The sequence below is a fragment of the Hemitrygon akajei genome, chromosome 6 (genome assembly GCF_048418815.1).
Source record: "Hemitrygon akajei chromosome 6, sHemAka1.3, whole genome shotgun sequence".
Taxonomy (NCBI): domain Eukaryota; kingdom Metazoa; phylum Chordata; class Chondrichthyes; order Myliobatiformes; family Dasyatidae; genus Hemitrygon; species Hemitrygon akajei.
Window position 1 is genome coordinate 6,912,242 of NC_133129.1, and position 17,005 is coordinate 6,929,246.

Below are 17,005 nucleotides of genomic sequence, written 5' to 3' on the forward strand. Positions count from 1 at the left end.
AGCAGGCCAGGCAGCGTCTATGTGAATAAGTACAGTTGACATTAGGATTAATCTAGTATACCTGAGTCCACTGTTATTTAATATATAATTAACAATATGTCTGAGGATATAGGTAGCATGGTTAGTAAGGTACCAAAATTGGTCATATAGTAAACCACAAAGAAGGCTGTTTAAGGTTACAACATGATTTAGTTAATTGGTAAAGTGGGCCTCAGAGTGACAGGTGAATTTAATTCAGGCAAGTATGGAGTATTACATTTTGGTAAGGTCATTCACAGTAAACTACAGGGCCTTGGAGAGGGTGTAGAACAGGAGGCCTTGGATGTTCAGTTACTTAGAATGTGGAAAAGCACCAGAAATGCTCTTAGCCCGTGATGTTGTACTGACTTTTTAACCCACTCTAAGGTCAGTCTAACTCTTCCCTCCCACATATCCCTCCATTTTGATTTAATCTATGTATAAAGAAACTGCCTCATACACGCCCCCTATGCTTTTCACCAATCATCAGAGAGTGGTAGCTGTGTGGAACGAGCTTCTAGTAGCAGTGGTAGAGGCAGGTTCGGTATTGTCATTTAAAGTAACATTGGATAAGTATATGGACAGGAAAGGAATGGAGGGTTATGGGCTGCATGTGGGTCAGTGGGACTAGGATGAGAGTAAGCATTCGGCATGGACTAGAAGGGCGGAGATGGCCTGTTTCCGTGCTGTAATTGTTATATGGTTATATCTTAAATATGCCTCGTATTGGCCTTTCCTCCTTGGGAAAAAGACCCACTCTGTGCGTCTTATCACCTTAAGCACCTCTATCAAGTTACCTGTCATCCTCCTGCATGCCAAAGAGAAAAGCTCTGCCTAGCCCAATCTTCACTCAATGAGTAATGGTCCTTAATTCAGGCACATCCTGGTATATCTCCTCTGCACCTTCTCTAAAGCTTCCACATCCTTCGTATAATGACATGACCAGAACTGAACACGATATTCGCCTAAGTATGACCTAACTAGAGTTTTGTCGAGTTACAGCATTACCTCACGACTCTTGAGAAGCTCACGCATCTCCAGATTAAACTCAGTCTGCCACTTATCAGCCCATTTCTGCATCCTATCAATGTACATTTGTAACCTATGACAACCTTCTATACTATTCAGAACACCTGATGAAGGGTCTTGTCCCAGGATGTTGACTTTCCATAGATAAGGGCATAAGGCATAGGAGCAGAGTTAGGCCATTCGTCCCATTAAGTCTATCATGGCTGATTTATTATTTATTATCCCTTTCAGCCCCATTCTTCCCATAACCTTTGATGCCCTTTTTAATCAAAAGCTATCAACCTCTGCATTAAATATGCCTAATGTCTTAGACTGTGCAGACATCTGTGGCAATGAATTCCAATGATCTGCCATTACTCCTCATCTCTGTTCATTCAGGCCAAATATAACCATTTAACAGTTACAGCACGAAAAGGCCATCTTGGCCCTTCTAGTCTGTGCTGAACACTTACTCTCACCTAGTCCCACTGACCCGCACTCAGCCCATAATCCTCCATTCCTTTCCTGTTCATATACCTATCCAATTTTACTTTAAATGACAATACCGAACCTGCCTCTACCACTTCTACTGGAAGCTTGTTCCACACAGCTACCACTCTCTGAGTAAAGAAACTGCCCCTCGTGTTACCCTTAAACTTTTGCCCCCTAACTCTCAGCTCATGTCCTCTTGTTTGAATCTCCCCTACTCTCAATGGAAAAAGCCTATCCACGTCAACTCTATCTATCCCCCTCATAATTTTAAATACCTCTATCAAGTCCCCCCTCAACCTTCTACGCTCCAAAGAATAAAGACCTAACTTGTTCAACCTTTCCCTGTAACTTAGGTGCTGAAACCCAGGTAACGTTCTAGAAAATCTTCTCTGTACTCTCTCTATTTTTTTGATATCTTTCCTATAATTCGGTGACCAGAACTGTACAGAATACTCCATATTCGGCCTTACCAATGCCTTGTACAATTTTAACATTACATCCCAACTCCTATACTCAATGCTCTGATTTATAAAGGCCAGCGTACCAAAGGCTTTCTTCACCAACCTATCCAAATGAGATTCCGCCTTCAGGGAACTATGCACCATTATTCTTAGATCACTCTGTTCTACTGCATTCCTCAATGCCCTACCATTTACCATGTATGTCCTATTTTGATTAGTCCTACCAAAATGTAGCACCTCACACTTATCAACATTAAGCTCCATCTGGCATCTTTCAGCCACTCTTCTAACTGGCCTAAATCTCTCTGCAAGCCTTGAAAACCTACTTCATTATCCACAACTCCACCTACCTTAGTATCATCTGCATACTTACTAATCTAATTTACCACCCCATCATCCAGATCATTAATGTATATGACAAACAATATTGGACCCAGTACAGATCCCTGAGGCACACCACTAGTCACCGGCCTCCAACCTGACAAACAGTTATCCACCACTTCTCTGTGGCATCTCCCATCCAGCCACTGTTGAATCCATTTTACTACTTCAATATTAATACCTAACGATTGAACCTTCCTAACTAACCTTTCGTGTGGAACCTTGTCAAAGGCCTTACTGAAGTCCATGTAGACAACATCCACTGCTTTTCCCTCGTCAACTTTCCTCGTACCCTCTTCAAAAAATTCAATAAGATTTGTTAAACATGACCTTCCACGCACAAATCTATGTTGACTGTTCCTAATCAGACCCTGTCTATCCAGATAATTATATATACTTTCCATTAATTTATATTATATCCATTAATATCCATTAATTATATATACTTTCCATTAATTTACCCACCACTGACAGGCCTATAATTGCTAGGTTTACTCTTAGAACCCTTTTTAAACAATGGAACAACATGAGCAATACGCCAATCCTCCGACACCATCCCCGTTTCTAATGACATTTGAAATATTTCTGTCAGAGCCTCTGCTATTTCTACACTAACCTCCCTCAAGGTCCTAGGGAATACCCTGTCAGGACCCGGAGATTTGTCCACTTTTATATTCCTTAAAAGCGCCAGTACTTCATCTTCTTTAATCGTCATAACTTCCCTACTTGTTTCCCTTACCTTACACAATTCAATATCCTTCTCCTTAGTGAATACCAAAGAAAAGAAATTGTTCAAAATCTCCCCCATCTCTTTTGGCTCCACACATAGCTGTCCACTCTGATTCTCTAAGGGACCAATTTTATCCCTCACTATCCTTTTGCTATTAATATAACTGTAGAAACCCTTCAGATTTATTTTCACCTTACTTGCCAAAGCAACCGTGTATCTTCTTTTAGTTTTTCTAATTTCTTTCTTAAGATTCTTTTTACATTCTTTATATTCCTCGACCACCTCATTTACTCCATGCTGCCTATATTTAGTGCAGATATTTCTCTTTTTCCTAATCAAGTTTCCAATATCCCTTGAAAACCATGGCTCTCTCAAACTTTTTAACCTTTCCTTTCAACTTAACAGGAACATAAAGATTCTGTACCCTCAAAATTTCACCTTTAAATGACCTCCATTTCGCTATTACATCCTTTCCATAAAACAAATTGTTCCAACCCACTCCTTCTAAATCCTTTCGCATCTCCTCAAAGTTAGCCTTTCTCCAATCAAAAATCTCAACCCTGGGTCCAGACCTATCCTTCTTCATAATTATATTGAAACTAATGGCATTGTCATCACCGGACCCAAAGTGCTCCCCAACACATACCTCCATCACCTGACCTATCTCATTCCCTAACAGGAGATCTAACACTGCCCCTTCTCTAGTCGGTACCTCTATGTATTGCTGCAAAAAACTATCCTGTACACATTGTACAACCTCCAAACCATCCAGCCCTTTTACAGAATGGGCGTCCCAGTCTATGTGTGGAAAATTAAAATCTCCCACAATCACAACCCTGTGCTTACTGCAAATATCTGCTATCTCCTTGCAAATTTGCTCCTCCAATTCTCGCTCCCCATTAGGTGGTCTATAATAAACCCCTATAAGTGTTACTACACCTTTCCCATTCCTCAATTCCACCCAAATCGTCTCCCTAGATGAGCCCTCTGATCTATCCTGCCAGAGCACCACTGTAATATTTTCTCTGACAAGCAACGCAACACCTCCCCCTCTCGTCGCTCCGATTCTATCACACCTGAAGCAACGAAATCCAGGAATATTTAGTTGCCAATCACACCCCTCCTGCAACCATGTTTCACTAATAACTACAACATCATATTTCCAGGTATCAATCCATGCTCTAAGCTCATCTTACAATGCTCCTAGCATTAAAATAAATGCATTTAAGAAATTCTCCACCTCCTCCTCTCTGTTCATCTCTAACAGTACAAAGAACTTTATTGTCTTCTTTTTCTTCCTTCTCCCATACATCTGTTCGTACACTCTGGTTTCCCTCCCCCTTGTATCTAGCTTAAATCCACTGGAGCCTCTCTAGCAAACCTACCTGCAAGAATACTTGTCCCCCTCCAGTTCAGATGTAAACCGTCCTGCCGGAACAGGTCCCACCTTCCCTAGAAGTCTGCCCAATTATCTATAAATCTGAAGCCCTCCCTCCTGCACCATGTCTTCAGCCACGTGTTGATCTGCACTATCTTACTATTTCTAAACCCATCTGCACGTGGCACTGGAAGCAATCCTGAGATTGCTATCCTGGAGGTCCTGTCCTTTAACTTGTCACCTAGCTCCCTAAGCTCACTTTTCAGGACCTCCTCACACTTCCTACCTATGTCATTGGTCCCTACATGGACCACGACATCCGGCTGCTCACCCTCCCTCTTGAGAATACTGAGAACTCGATCCGAGTTATCGCGGACCCTGGCACCAGGGAAGCAACAGACCATCCGGGATTCTCGATCTCTTCCACAGAACTTCCTATCTGTCCCCCTAACTATCGAATCCCCTATCACTACTGCTCTCCTCTTTTCCCTCCTTCCCTTCTGAGCTGAAGGTCCAGTCTCAGTGCCAGAGACGCAACCACTGCAGCTTGACTCTGGTAGGTCATCCCCACCAACAGTATCCAAAATGGTATACTTATTGTTGATGGGAATGGCCACAGGGGTGCTCTGCTCTTCCCGTCTATTCCCCTTCCCTCTCTTGACAGTCACCCAACTACCTGTCTCCTGACTCCTTGGGTGACTATCTCCCTGAAACTCCTGTCTATTTCTGCCTCTGCCTCCTGAATGATCCGAAGTTCATCCATCTCCAGCTCCAGTTCCCTAACACGGTTTGTCAGGAGCTGCAGCTGAATGTACCTTTTGCAGGTGTTGTCATCAGGGACAACAGTGCTCGCCCTGTCTTCCCACATACTGCAAACGGAGCACTCAACTGTCCTAACTGCTGCCTCCATTACCTACTCCTAAACTAATTAGATAAAGAAGCTTACCTGGCCTTACCTCACTTGGAGTGAACCTCGTACTCAGCCTCTGCTTGCTATTTAAATTCTCCCGCTGCCTCACAGGCCGACTTTCACGCACTTAAGCAGTTATGCCCCGTTCAGACCTTGCCTCTGCCTGTTCTCGCCAAACCTGATTGAGCCAAAGCCGACCCACTCTGCCTCAGCCCACTCTGACGATGGCTGCTACGACGATGCTGCACGAACTGTAGAGTTGCTCCAGCATTTTGTGTGTGTTGTACCACCAGCCGTCATGTTATCTGCAAATCACTAACCCACCCTTCCACTTCCACACCCAAGTTATTTATAAAAAGAGAGTGTCCCAGAACAGATCCCTGCAGAACACCACTGCTCCTTGACCTCTAGGCAGAATATTCTCCATTTACTATCCTACCTTATGTGGGCAATCCAGTTCTGAATCCACGCAACCCAATTTCCATGAATTTAATGCCGCTTGACTTTCTAGATGAGCCTACCATGGGAATCTTGTCAATGTTTTACTAATCATAATCAAGAGAAAATCTGCAGATGCTCGAAATCTGAACAACACACACAAAATACTGGAGGAACTCAGCAGGCCAGGCAGCATCTATGGAAAAGAGTACAGTCGACGCTTTGGGGCGAAAACCTTTCGCAGCACTGGAGAAGGGTTTTGGCCTGCTTTTCCGTGGATGCTGCCTGGCCTGCTGAGTTCCCCCAGCATTTTGTGTGTGTTGCAATGTTTTACTAAAATTTATATATGACACATCCACTGCTCTAACTTCAATAATTTGTTTCGTCACTTCCTCAAAAATGTCAATCAAGCTCATGAGGCATGACACACAGTCACAAAGCTGTGTATCCCTAATCAGACTATGCTTCTCCAAATGCTCATAAGTCTTTTCTCTCAGAGGCCTCTCCAATAGTTCCCTGAAAATGTGACATGAGTAGAGAAGACCATAAGATATAGGAGCAGAATAAAGCCATTTGAGTCTGCTCCACCATTTGATTATGGCTGATCCATTTTCCTCTCAGCCCCAATCTCCTGCTTTCTCCACGCATCCCTTTATGCCCTGACTAATCAGGAACCTATCAACCTCTGCTTTATATATACCCAGCGACTTGGCCACCACAGCTGTGACAACAAATTCCACAGATTCACCACTTTCTGGCTAAATAAATTCCTCATCTCCATTCTAAATGGATGTTTCTCTCTTCTGAGGCTGTGTCCTCTCGTCTTACACTCTCGCACCATAGGAAGCATCTTCTACGCATCTGCTCTATTAAGGTCTTTCAACATTCGATAAGTTTCAATGAGATTCCCCCCTCATTTTTCTAAATTCTAGTGAGTACAGGCCCAGAGCCATCAAACACTCTAAGCCTTTCAATCTCGGAATCATTTTCATGAACCTCCTTTGAACCCTCTCCATTGTCAGCACGTTGTTTCTTAAACAGGGACTGAAAACTGTTCATAATATTCTGTGATACCTCACCAGCGACTTATGAAGTCTTATTTCATCCTTGCTTTTATATTCTAATCTTCTCGAAATGAATCCTAACATTGCTCTTTGGCCTTCCTCAGCACCGACTCAACCTGTAAATTAGCCATTAGAGATTTTTGCACAAGGACTCCCAAGTCCCTTCTAAGTACCTCAATTTTTTGAGTTTTTTCTCCAATTAGAAAATAGTCTATGCTTTTCTTTCTTCTACCCAAGTGCATGACCATACTTTTCAAAGGTTTCAAATGTACATTTAATGTCAGAGAAATGTATACAATATACATCACACTTTTTCTTCACAACCATCCATGAAAACAGAAGAGTGTCCCAAAGAATGAATAACGGTTAAATGTTAGAACCCCAAAGCACCCCCCAGCTACCCTCTTCCACGCATAAGCAGCAGCAAAGCAACAATCCCCCCCCCCCCCCACCAGCAAAAAAAGCATCGGTGCCCACCACCGAGCACTCAAGCGTTCAGCAAAGGAGCTGCAAAGACACAGACTTGCAGTACCCCAAAGACTATTCATTCACCCAGTATTTGACATACCACAGGTGCCCTCTCTCCCTAATAAGGGAGAAAGAGGTGTCTCCTTTTCCTGACACTATTCCATCTACCACTTCTTTGTCCATTCTCCTGAACTCTTTAGTCTCTCTTCTGTAGTCTCTCGGCTTCCTCAACATTACCTGCCCCTCCAGTCTTTGTATCATGTGCAAACTTGTCATAAATCCATCAATTCCATCATCCAAATTATTGACAGAAAATGTAAAAAGAAGCAGTCCCAGCACAGACCCCTGTGGTACACCACTTGGTACTGGCAGCTATCCAGAAAAGCCTCCCGTTATTCCCGTTATTTTATGCCTCTTGCCAATTAGGCAATGCTATATAAATTAAAGCATCTTTCCTACAATACCATCAGTTAATTACTTGCTAAGCACCCTCATGTGTGGCACCTTGTCAAAGGCCTTCTGAACCTCCAAGTACACAACATCCACTGGCTCTCCTTCGTCTATTCTGTTTGTTATTTCTTCAAGGAATTCCAATGTATTTGTCAGGCAGATTTTCCCTTAAGGAATCCATGCTGACTTTGGTTTGTCTTATCATTTGCCTCCAAGTACCCTGAAACTACATCCTCATCAACAGACCCTTAACACCTTCCTAACCACTGAGGTCAGACTAACTGGCTTATAATGTCCTTTCTTCTGCTGCTCTCCCTTTTTGAAGAATGAAGAATGACATTTGCAATTTTTCAGTCCTTCGGAACCATGCCAGAATCCATTGATTCTTGAAAGATCATTACTCGTGCCTCCACAATTTCTTCAGTCGCCTCCTTACGAATCCTGGGGTGCACCCCATCTGGTCCAAGTGACTTTTCTACCTTCATTCCTTTCATTTTCCAAAGTACCTTCTCACTAGTAATGGCAACTAAACTTCTAGCCCCTAACTCTCTTGAAAGCATAGCTACTTGCTAGTGAGCTCCACTGTGAAGACTGCTGCAAAATATTTATTCAGTTTGTCCATTATTTCTTTATCCCCGATTACTAACTCTCCAGCATCATTTTCCAGTGGTCCGATATCTACGTTTGCCTCTCTTTTACTGTTTATATATCTGAATAAATGTTTTGATACCTTAGACAATAAGACATAATGGTAAGTAGTCTGCTCCACCATTCCATCATGGCTGATCCCGAATCCCACTCAACTTTATATACCTGCCTTCTCATCATATCCCTTGATGCTCCGACTAATCAGGAATCTATTCGGGCACAATTGAGAACATCCTGACTGGCTGTTACTGCCTGGTATGGGAACTGTATCTCCCTTAATTGCAGGATTTTGCAGAGTGGTGCAGACAGCCCTGCGCATCTGTAGTTGTGAACTTCCCATGATTCAGGACATTTACAAAGATAGGTGTTTGAAAAGGGCCCGAAGGATCATTGGGGACCCGAGTCACCCCACCCACAATCTATTCCAGCTGCTACTATCTGGGAAACAGTCCACAGCTTAAAAGCCAGGACCGACAGGCTTTGGGACAGCTTCTTCTACCAGGCCATCAGACTGCTTAATTCATGCTGACACAATTGTATTTCTATGTTATATTGACTGTCCTGATGTACATAGTATTTATTATAAATTACTGTAAATTGCACATTGCACATTTAGATGGAGACATAACGTGAAGACAAATGCAAAGTACCCATTAAGTTCATCTGCAATTTCTTAATTCCACATTACTACCACACCAGCATCGTTTTCCAGTGGTCCAATATAAACTCTTACATCCCTTTTATTCTTTATATAATTGAATAAAACTCTTAGTATCCTGCTTTATTTAAGTGACCAGTTTGCCCTCATATTTCATCTTCTTCCTGATAGCTGTTTTAGATGCCTTTCGTTGGATTTTAAAAACTTCCCACTTACTTTTGCTACCTTATATACCCTTTCCTTGGCTTTTATGCAGTCTTTAACTTCCCTTGTCAGCCATGGTTTCCTAACCCTGCCATTTGAGAACAATTTCTTCTGTGGGATATATCTATCCTGCATCTTATGAAGTTTTCCCAGAAACTTCAACCACCTCCGTTCTGCCATCATCCCCACCAGCAGCCCCCCTCCCACCCACCTGAGCAAGCTCTCCTCTCATACCTCTGTAATTCTTTTTGTTCCATTGTGATACTGTTACATGTGACTTATGCTTCTCCTTCTCACATTGCAATATGAATTCAATCTTCTACATTATTGGCTTCCTTACCTTCCTTATCTTTGTTTACCTTAATGACTTTTTTAGTTGTTTTCTGTTGGTTTTTAAAAGCTTTCCAATCCTCTAACCTCCCAGTATTTTTTGCTCTTTTAAATGCCTTCTCTTTAGATTTTATGTTGACTTTGATTTCTCTTGTCAGCCATGGTTGCATCATCCTACATTTAGAATACCTCTCATTCTTTCAGATGTATCTATCCTACACCTTCTGAATTGCTCCCAGAAATTTTGACCATTACTGCTCTGCTGGTACCTCTACTAGTATTCCCTTCCCATCAATTTTGGCCAGTTCTCTGTCATGCCTCTGTAATTCCCTTTACTCGACTGATACATCTGAATTTAGTCTCTCCTTTTCAAATTACAGAGTGAATTCTAACATATTATGATCACTGGTTCCTTAAACTCAAGCTCTGAGCAATTCCGGTTCGTTGTAAACACCTAATCTAGAATAGCTGATCCCCTAGAGAGCTCGAGCAGGAGCTGCTCTAGAAAGACATCTCGTAGGCATTCTACAAACTCTCTCTTCTGGGATATAATTCCCCAAGCCTAACATAACATTGCCCTTTTGACCTTCATTTTCTGTCTTATTATTTCTAAATCACATTTTTGCTGCTGTTTGGAGATCTGTATATTAGTCTCTCCTTGCTAGTAGTATCACTACACATTGCCTCTGTTTGTAAACCAGCCCCTTTTGTGCAGGTCGTATCTTCCCCAGAACAGATCCCAATGATCCAGAAATCTGAACTCCTGCCCCCTGCATCAGTTCTTTGCCATGCATTCATTCATCTGGCAAATACCCTATTCTTACCGTGGCATGAGCAGGAATCCAGAGGTTACTTTCTTCAGGACCTCCTCACCTTTCCTACCTATGTCATTGGTGCCAATATGTACCAAGACTTCTGGCTGCTCCCCCCTCCCCCTTTAGAATGTCATGGAACCATGTTCCTGATCCTGTCACATGGGAGGCAATATACCATTCAGGTGTCTCTGTCTTGCCCACAGAATCTCAGCTCTGTTCTTCCAACTGTGGAATTTCCTATCACCACTGCAGTCCTCTTCACTTCTGTTCTCTTCTAAGCCTCAGTGCCAGAGACCCGGTTTCTGCAGCTCTCCCCTGGTGGGACCCCTGCCCCCTCCACCCAGCAGTAAACAAAGTGGTACACCTAGGAAGGAAAGAGATGGTGAAAAGGGGAACCTGAGGGGGAACTTCTTCACTCAGAGGATGGTGAGAGTGTGTCTGCATAAGTGGTGATTGTGGGTTCAACTTCAACATTTGAGAGAAATTTGGAAAAGTACGTGAATGGAAGGTGAATAGAGGGCTATGTTCAGGTGCAGGTCGATGCACTAGGCAGAAAAATAGTTTGGCATGGACAAGATGGGGCGAAGGTCCTGTTTCTGTGCTGTAGTGCTCTATGACCCTAGGAAGGCATTTGACATGCTTGTTTTCATTGGATAGGGTACTGAGTACAGGCAGAGAATGCTGGATTATGGGCATTGGGTAGTCTGAAGGAATGAGTTTAATTCTTGTGTTTAATGAGCATTATTTCACCATGACACCTGGGCTCAAAGCACCTGTTCCTATGCTGCACTGTTCTATGTCCTAAAAGTTGGAATATCATATTACAATTGTACAAAATCTTGTTGAAGCTGTACTTGGAGTATTGTGTGCAGTTCTTGTTGCCTAGCTATAGGAAGGATGTCATTAACATAGATCAGTACAGCACAGTTCAGGCCTTTTGGCCCATGATGTTATGTCGACTTTTTAGCCTATTTTCATAGTCAACCTAACCCTTTCCTCGTAAACAGCCATAACCCTCCATTTTTCTTTTATCCATGTGCCTATCTAAGATGCAAGAAAGATTCACAAAGATGTTACCAGAAACGGAAATCTTAAATTATAATGAGATATTGGCTTTTTTTTCTTTCTGAAGAGTAGGAGTCTCAGGGTGACCTATAGTATATAAAACCGTGAGGGGTATATATCGGGTGAATGGTCTGTCTTTCCCAGAAGAGGGGGTGTCTAAAACTGGAGGGCATAGGTTTAAGTTGAGAGAGGAAAAATTTCAAAGGACCTGAGGGAAAAAACTTTACACAGAGGGTAGTGAATATGTAGGACAAACTGCCAGATGAAGTGGTAAAGGCGGGTACAATTGCAATATTTAAAAGACATTGAATTCGAAATTTGGATAGAGGAATATAGAAGAAATGCAGACAAATGGGACTAGCTCAAGCAGAGCAGGTGTTGAGGCTTTGAAGAGAGTGCAGAAAAGCTTCACTAGGGTGTTGTTCGTCCTTCGGAGTCGAAGACGACCATGACTTCTGTCAGGTGGACGGTTTGTGACTGTGGGTCCGGTGGTGAATGGTGCGGCCAATCCGGGCCCTGAAAGCTCGCCCACATGTGGGACACATGAGGATAGGTGCTGCAGTGGAAGTGGAGGTAGTTTAAGCCTTGCACGCGGCACATTTCCTCTGAGCCTCTGCAGTGCGTCTGATTTCTGCTGCATATACTCCTTTAGTGGTCCTGCTGCACCAGGTTGGGCGGTCCAGAGCAAGCGATTCCCAGCTACTGGGATTGATGTTGAGGTCTTTGAGGCAGTCTTTGAAATGTTTCTTCTACCTTCCAACTGAGCGCTTGCCCTGGCTCAGCTCTCCATACAGCAGCTGTTTTGGTAATTGACTGTCAGACATCCTGACGACATGGCCAGCCCATCTGGCTTGGGCTTTCTGTAGGAGGGTGTAGACACTGTGGGTGCTAGCCCGCTCTAGGACCTCCGTGTCTGAGACTTTGTCCTACCATCGTACGTGGAGAAGTCCCCGGAGGCAGCTCAAGTGGAAGTGGTTGAGCTGTTTAGCGTGTCTGATGTAGACAGTCCAGGTCTCGCTGGCATAGAGGAGGGTGGTGAGAACCACTGCTCGGTAGACCTTCAGCTTGGTGGTAAGGCTGAGTCCTCTCCGCTCCCATACATTCTCACGGAGTCTCCCAAAGGCGGCACTGGGTTTGGCAATTCTGTTGCTGATCTCTGCATCTATGTTCACCGCTCGTGATAGAGTACTGCCCAAATAAGTAAAACTGTCGACTGCCAGTAGCTTCTGCCCCTTTACTGTGATGTGTGGTTCCTGGTAGAGCTTACTGGGTGCGGGCTGGTACATAACTTCGGTCTTTTTGGTGCTGATTGTAAGTCCAAAGTTGTCACAGGCTTGTGAGAGGCAGTCCATTTCTCGCTGCATCTTCTGCTCTGTGCTGGCGTTGAGGGCGCAATCATCAGCGAATAAGAAGTCTCTGATGACGGTCTCCTTTACCTTTGTAACAGCCTGTAGACCCCGGAGGTTGAATAGCCCACCGCCAGTCCTGCATCTGACGTGTATACCATCCTGACAATCACGGAAGGCATCAATCAGCATAGCAGAGAAGACCATGCTAAAGAGTGTAGGGGCGAGAACGCATCCTTGCTTCACACCGTTCGTCACTGGGAAGGCTTCTGACTGTATCAAATGCCTTGGTTAGATCGACGAAGGTCATAAAGAGGTCACTGTGCTGCTTTTGACATTTTTCCTGGAGTTGGCGTGCAGCAAATATCATGTCGACAGTTCCACGCTCTGCACGGAAGCCACACTGGCTTTCTGGGAGGAGACCTTGCTCAAGGTGTTGGAGAAGGCGATTAAGCAGGATGCGAGCCAAGATCTTCCCAGCTATGGACAGGAGGGAGATGCCTCGGTGATTGTCACAAGACTGGTGGTTGCCTTTCCTCTTGTAGATGTGGCCTATACTGGCATCTTTCAACTGTTGCGGGACCTTTCCTTCGTTCCGCATAGACTGGAAGAGCTCAGTCAGCTTCTGCATCATGAATGGGCCTCCTGCTTTGTAGACTTCAGCTGGGATTGCATCTGATCCTGGTACTTTTCTACTAGAAAGTTGCTTGATGGCTTTTCTGACTACTACTTCTGTGGGGAGGTTGTCAAGGTCCAGGTTGATCTCCACCTGAGGTAGGCGAGCAATGGCCTCGTCATTGATTTCGGCAGGGCGGTTGAGGACCTGTTTGAAGTGTTCAGCCCATCTCTCCAAAATCTGCTTTTTCTCTGTCAGCAGCCGAGTCCCATCTGCACTGAGGAGGGGGGAGGAGCCAAAGGCCCGAAGTCCATACATAGCCTTCAAAGCATCGTAGAAATGCTTGGTGTCGTGACTGTCTGCGTAGCTCTGGATCTCATCGACCTTATTGCTGAACCAGATATCCTGCATCTCACGGAGTTTCTTCTGCACTTTCCGTCTTGCACTGGCGAAGGCATCTATCTTTGCTTGTGATGTGGGATCGTTCTGGTGCGCTCTGAACAGTTGGTGTTTCTCTAACAACAGTGCCTGTATCTCCTCGTCGTTCTCATCGAACCAGTCTTGATGTCTACAGATTGCTGGTCCGAGGTGCTCGAGAGCGGTAGAGTAGACTGCATCTCTGAAAGCTGTCCACTGCTCTTCAATGCTGGTGTGGTCATCCTGGGGTGCGTCAAGCAGCCTGCTATCTAGGTCTTCATGAAATTCTTCTGCAACTACGCTGCTCTTCAGCTTGGAGACATTGAGCCTCTTTGCAGTCTTCTGACCTTGGGGTCTTCTCACAAGCAGGATGCGAAGTTTAAACTTGGACACTATGAGTCGATCATCCGTCCAGCAGTCGGCACCGCACATGACCTTTGTCACTCTCACGTCTTGCCAGTCCCTCTTTCTGGTGATGACATAGTCAATCAGATGCCAGTGCCTAGAGCGTGGATGCATCCAAGATGTCTTGTTACGGGTGTCAGGGAGAGGTAGTACCTCTGACGGGGAACACGTCATACTCTTCTGAGTAATTTCACTAGGGTACTGAATGGGCTAGAGTACATTAATTATGTCGTGACAGATGTCAGTTGTTTTCTGTAGAGTGGTAGATGCTGAGGAGTCCTGATAGAACTGTATAAAATTGTATAAAGATCGCCACTCATTCTTTTAAGCATCGCTATACTTGTCCATACTATTTCCTCTGACAGCTTGTTCCATATACTAATGAAACTTTCTGCCCCTCAAGTCTCTTTAAATCTTTGCCCTCTCATTAGATCTATGCTAATTGTTAATTTTGCCCTCTTGTTAAGCCTTACCCTGAGATACCCAGGGAAAAACTATTTTATCTAATTATTCTCCTCCCTCCCCCCCCCCCATTACTTGAGCTCTCTAATCCCAGTAGCATCCTTGTGAATCTCTTTTGCACCTTCTCTAGCTTAATCACATCCTTGCTATAGTATGAAAACCAAAACTGAAAATGGATGTCTTGTATAACTAACATGACATTCCCGTTTTTTACTCATTGTCCTGACAAATGAAGGCAAGTATGCTATATGCCTTCTTCACCACTTTATCTACCTGTGTTACCACTTACAGGGAGCCCTCATGTATCTTCATTCTGCAGCATTCTTCAACGCTTATGAGCCAAGTTTTTTTTACACACAGAGTGATAGGTGCCTGGGTTACACTGCTACGGACGCGGTAGAATCTCATACAGTAGCAGTTTTTTAAAAAGCAGGTGGACACAAGAAAAAGCAGAGAATAGGTGGATATGGATCATGTGGAGGCAGAGTAGATTAGTTTACTTTGGCAGTGTGGTCTGTGCAGATATGGTGTGCTAATGGGTCCATTTCTCATTCGGTTGCCTGTACTCTGAGTGTGTTTGCCTGCTATTGACAAATTGAATTAAATGACACTATATATTAGTGTAAATTTCTGTGAATGCTGTCCATGATACTAAGATAGTTGACTGGAAAATTTAATTGTGGTCTTAAAGCATTGATACAAATAGAAGTTTTGAAGACGTGCTTGATAATCTTTATAGAGCTTCCAAGTGAAAAGCTTTTTAATAGCAGGCAAGTACAACCGTTTGTAGGTTACCAGAGGCAAACTTAAGGTAATTGACAAAAGAATTTGAGCAGGATGAGAAATCTTTTGTCATGTGAATTGCGTGATCTGGAATATGTGTTGGAAATGGATTCAGTGAAAATCTAACAATGAAATTTGGATAAATAACTCGGGGGTGGGGAGAGGAGGGAAATGGAGAAGTGGATGGTGGGGTCTGTACAGGAGTAGCTTACGGGGAGAATTGGGAAGCTTGCTTTCTGTGATGTATTATTCTGCATTTCAGTGTATGTGGGCAATAGTGATTATTGACAGAGATTTAAGTCATGATTCTTTCAAAATAAACTTCTATATTTATATATCATATCTATATCTATATCATATTTACTGTGCTACAGAAATGATGGATTCATCAACATTCAAGCGATTCATGGCTACTGTGGAAAATATCCTAGAGAACCTGGAAGACATGGATTTCACTACTTTGGGTATTGTTAATTTGCCTACCAGTAAAAGTCGGGAATGCTTTCGTCAAAAAAATAAACACTAAATTACTATCAGGTTTTCTTGTTGATTTCCAAGTTAGTTAAAAATCAAACAATTTCAGATACTGGAAATTCAAATTAGAAACAGAACAGGCCAGAAATGCTAAGCAGGGATATTCAGCACTATGCAAAGATATAAATAAAAGAGTGTATGTTTCTTGTCAAAGACCCTTCATTGCAAGAGTTGTTTAGGCTTATAGTTCCCCTTTGTTAGTATTTGAAATACCTCTGTCAAGTGTCCTTTCATCCTCCTTCACTCCAAAGAGAAAATCCCTAGCTCACTCAACCGTTTTTCATAAGGCATGCTGTCTAATCCAGGTATTTCAGAAGCTTCAATTTCAATGTTTCAAAATTTTCATTTTCTGGAGTTCAAATATGGATTCCAAATTCAGATGTCCTAAATGGAGAAGGTGAAAGTTAGCAGCTACAATTGAACAAAGTTCCCAGCGTAACAGTACCAGAGCCAGTTGGAAGCAGGTACATGCTTAGTGTAGTGGAGACTTATTAACAATCCAGAGGATTGTCAAGTGAGCAGCAGGGAACAAGATGAAACACTTATCAAAACAGGTTAAGATTGCCTTTCAGGCATACAAATCAAATCTGTGTTGAGGGTGAACAGTTAGTGCCACTGTGCCCAGATCTTGGAAATAAAGAAAATGAAGTTACATGCTAGTTTGGAGCAGTGTGTTAAATCCTTTTTTCCCCAATAGGTGAAGATGATGAGCTACCTCAGGAGTTGCTGCTGGGAAAACAACAGCTTAATGAACTGAGTAGTGAATCTGCTAAAATCAAAGCCATGGGCATCATGGATCGGGTATGTATTGCACACTAATTACACGCTTCTGTGAAGGGATAATTCAGTAGCCTGACATCTGTAGTTCTGATGAGGGTTGAAGTATGCATTTGCAAATTAAAGATTTGGCTTAAAATTTGATGT

General features: G+C 43.3%; 1 protein-coding gene across 7 annotated transcripts in view; it reads left to right on the top strand.

The window, feature by feature from the left end:
* LOC140728834 (nipped-B-like protein) overlaps positions 1-17,005 on the top strand; it is a 499,555-nt gene that overhangs the window by 237,517 nt on the left and 245,033 nt on the right. For all 7 annotated transcript variants that reach the window (XM_073047823.1, XM_073047821.1, XM_073047826.1 and 4 more), the window contains 2 exons: positions 15,922-16,011; positions 16,779-16,882. In XM_073047823.1, coding sequence (XP_072903924.1) covers positions 15,922-16,011; positions 16,779-16,882 — 194 coding nt within the window. The remainder of the gene's footprint in view (positions 1-15,921; positions 16,012-16,778; positions 16,883-17,005) is intronic.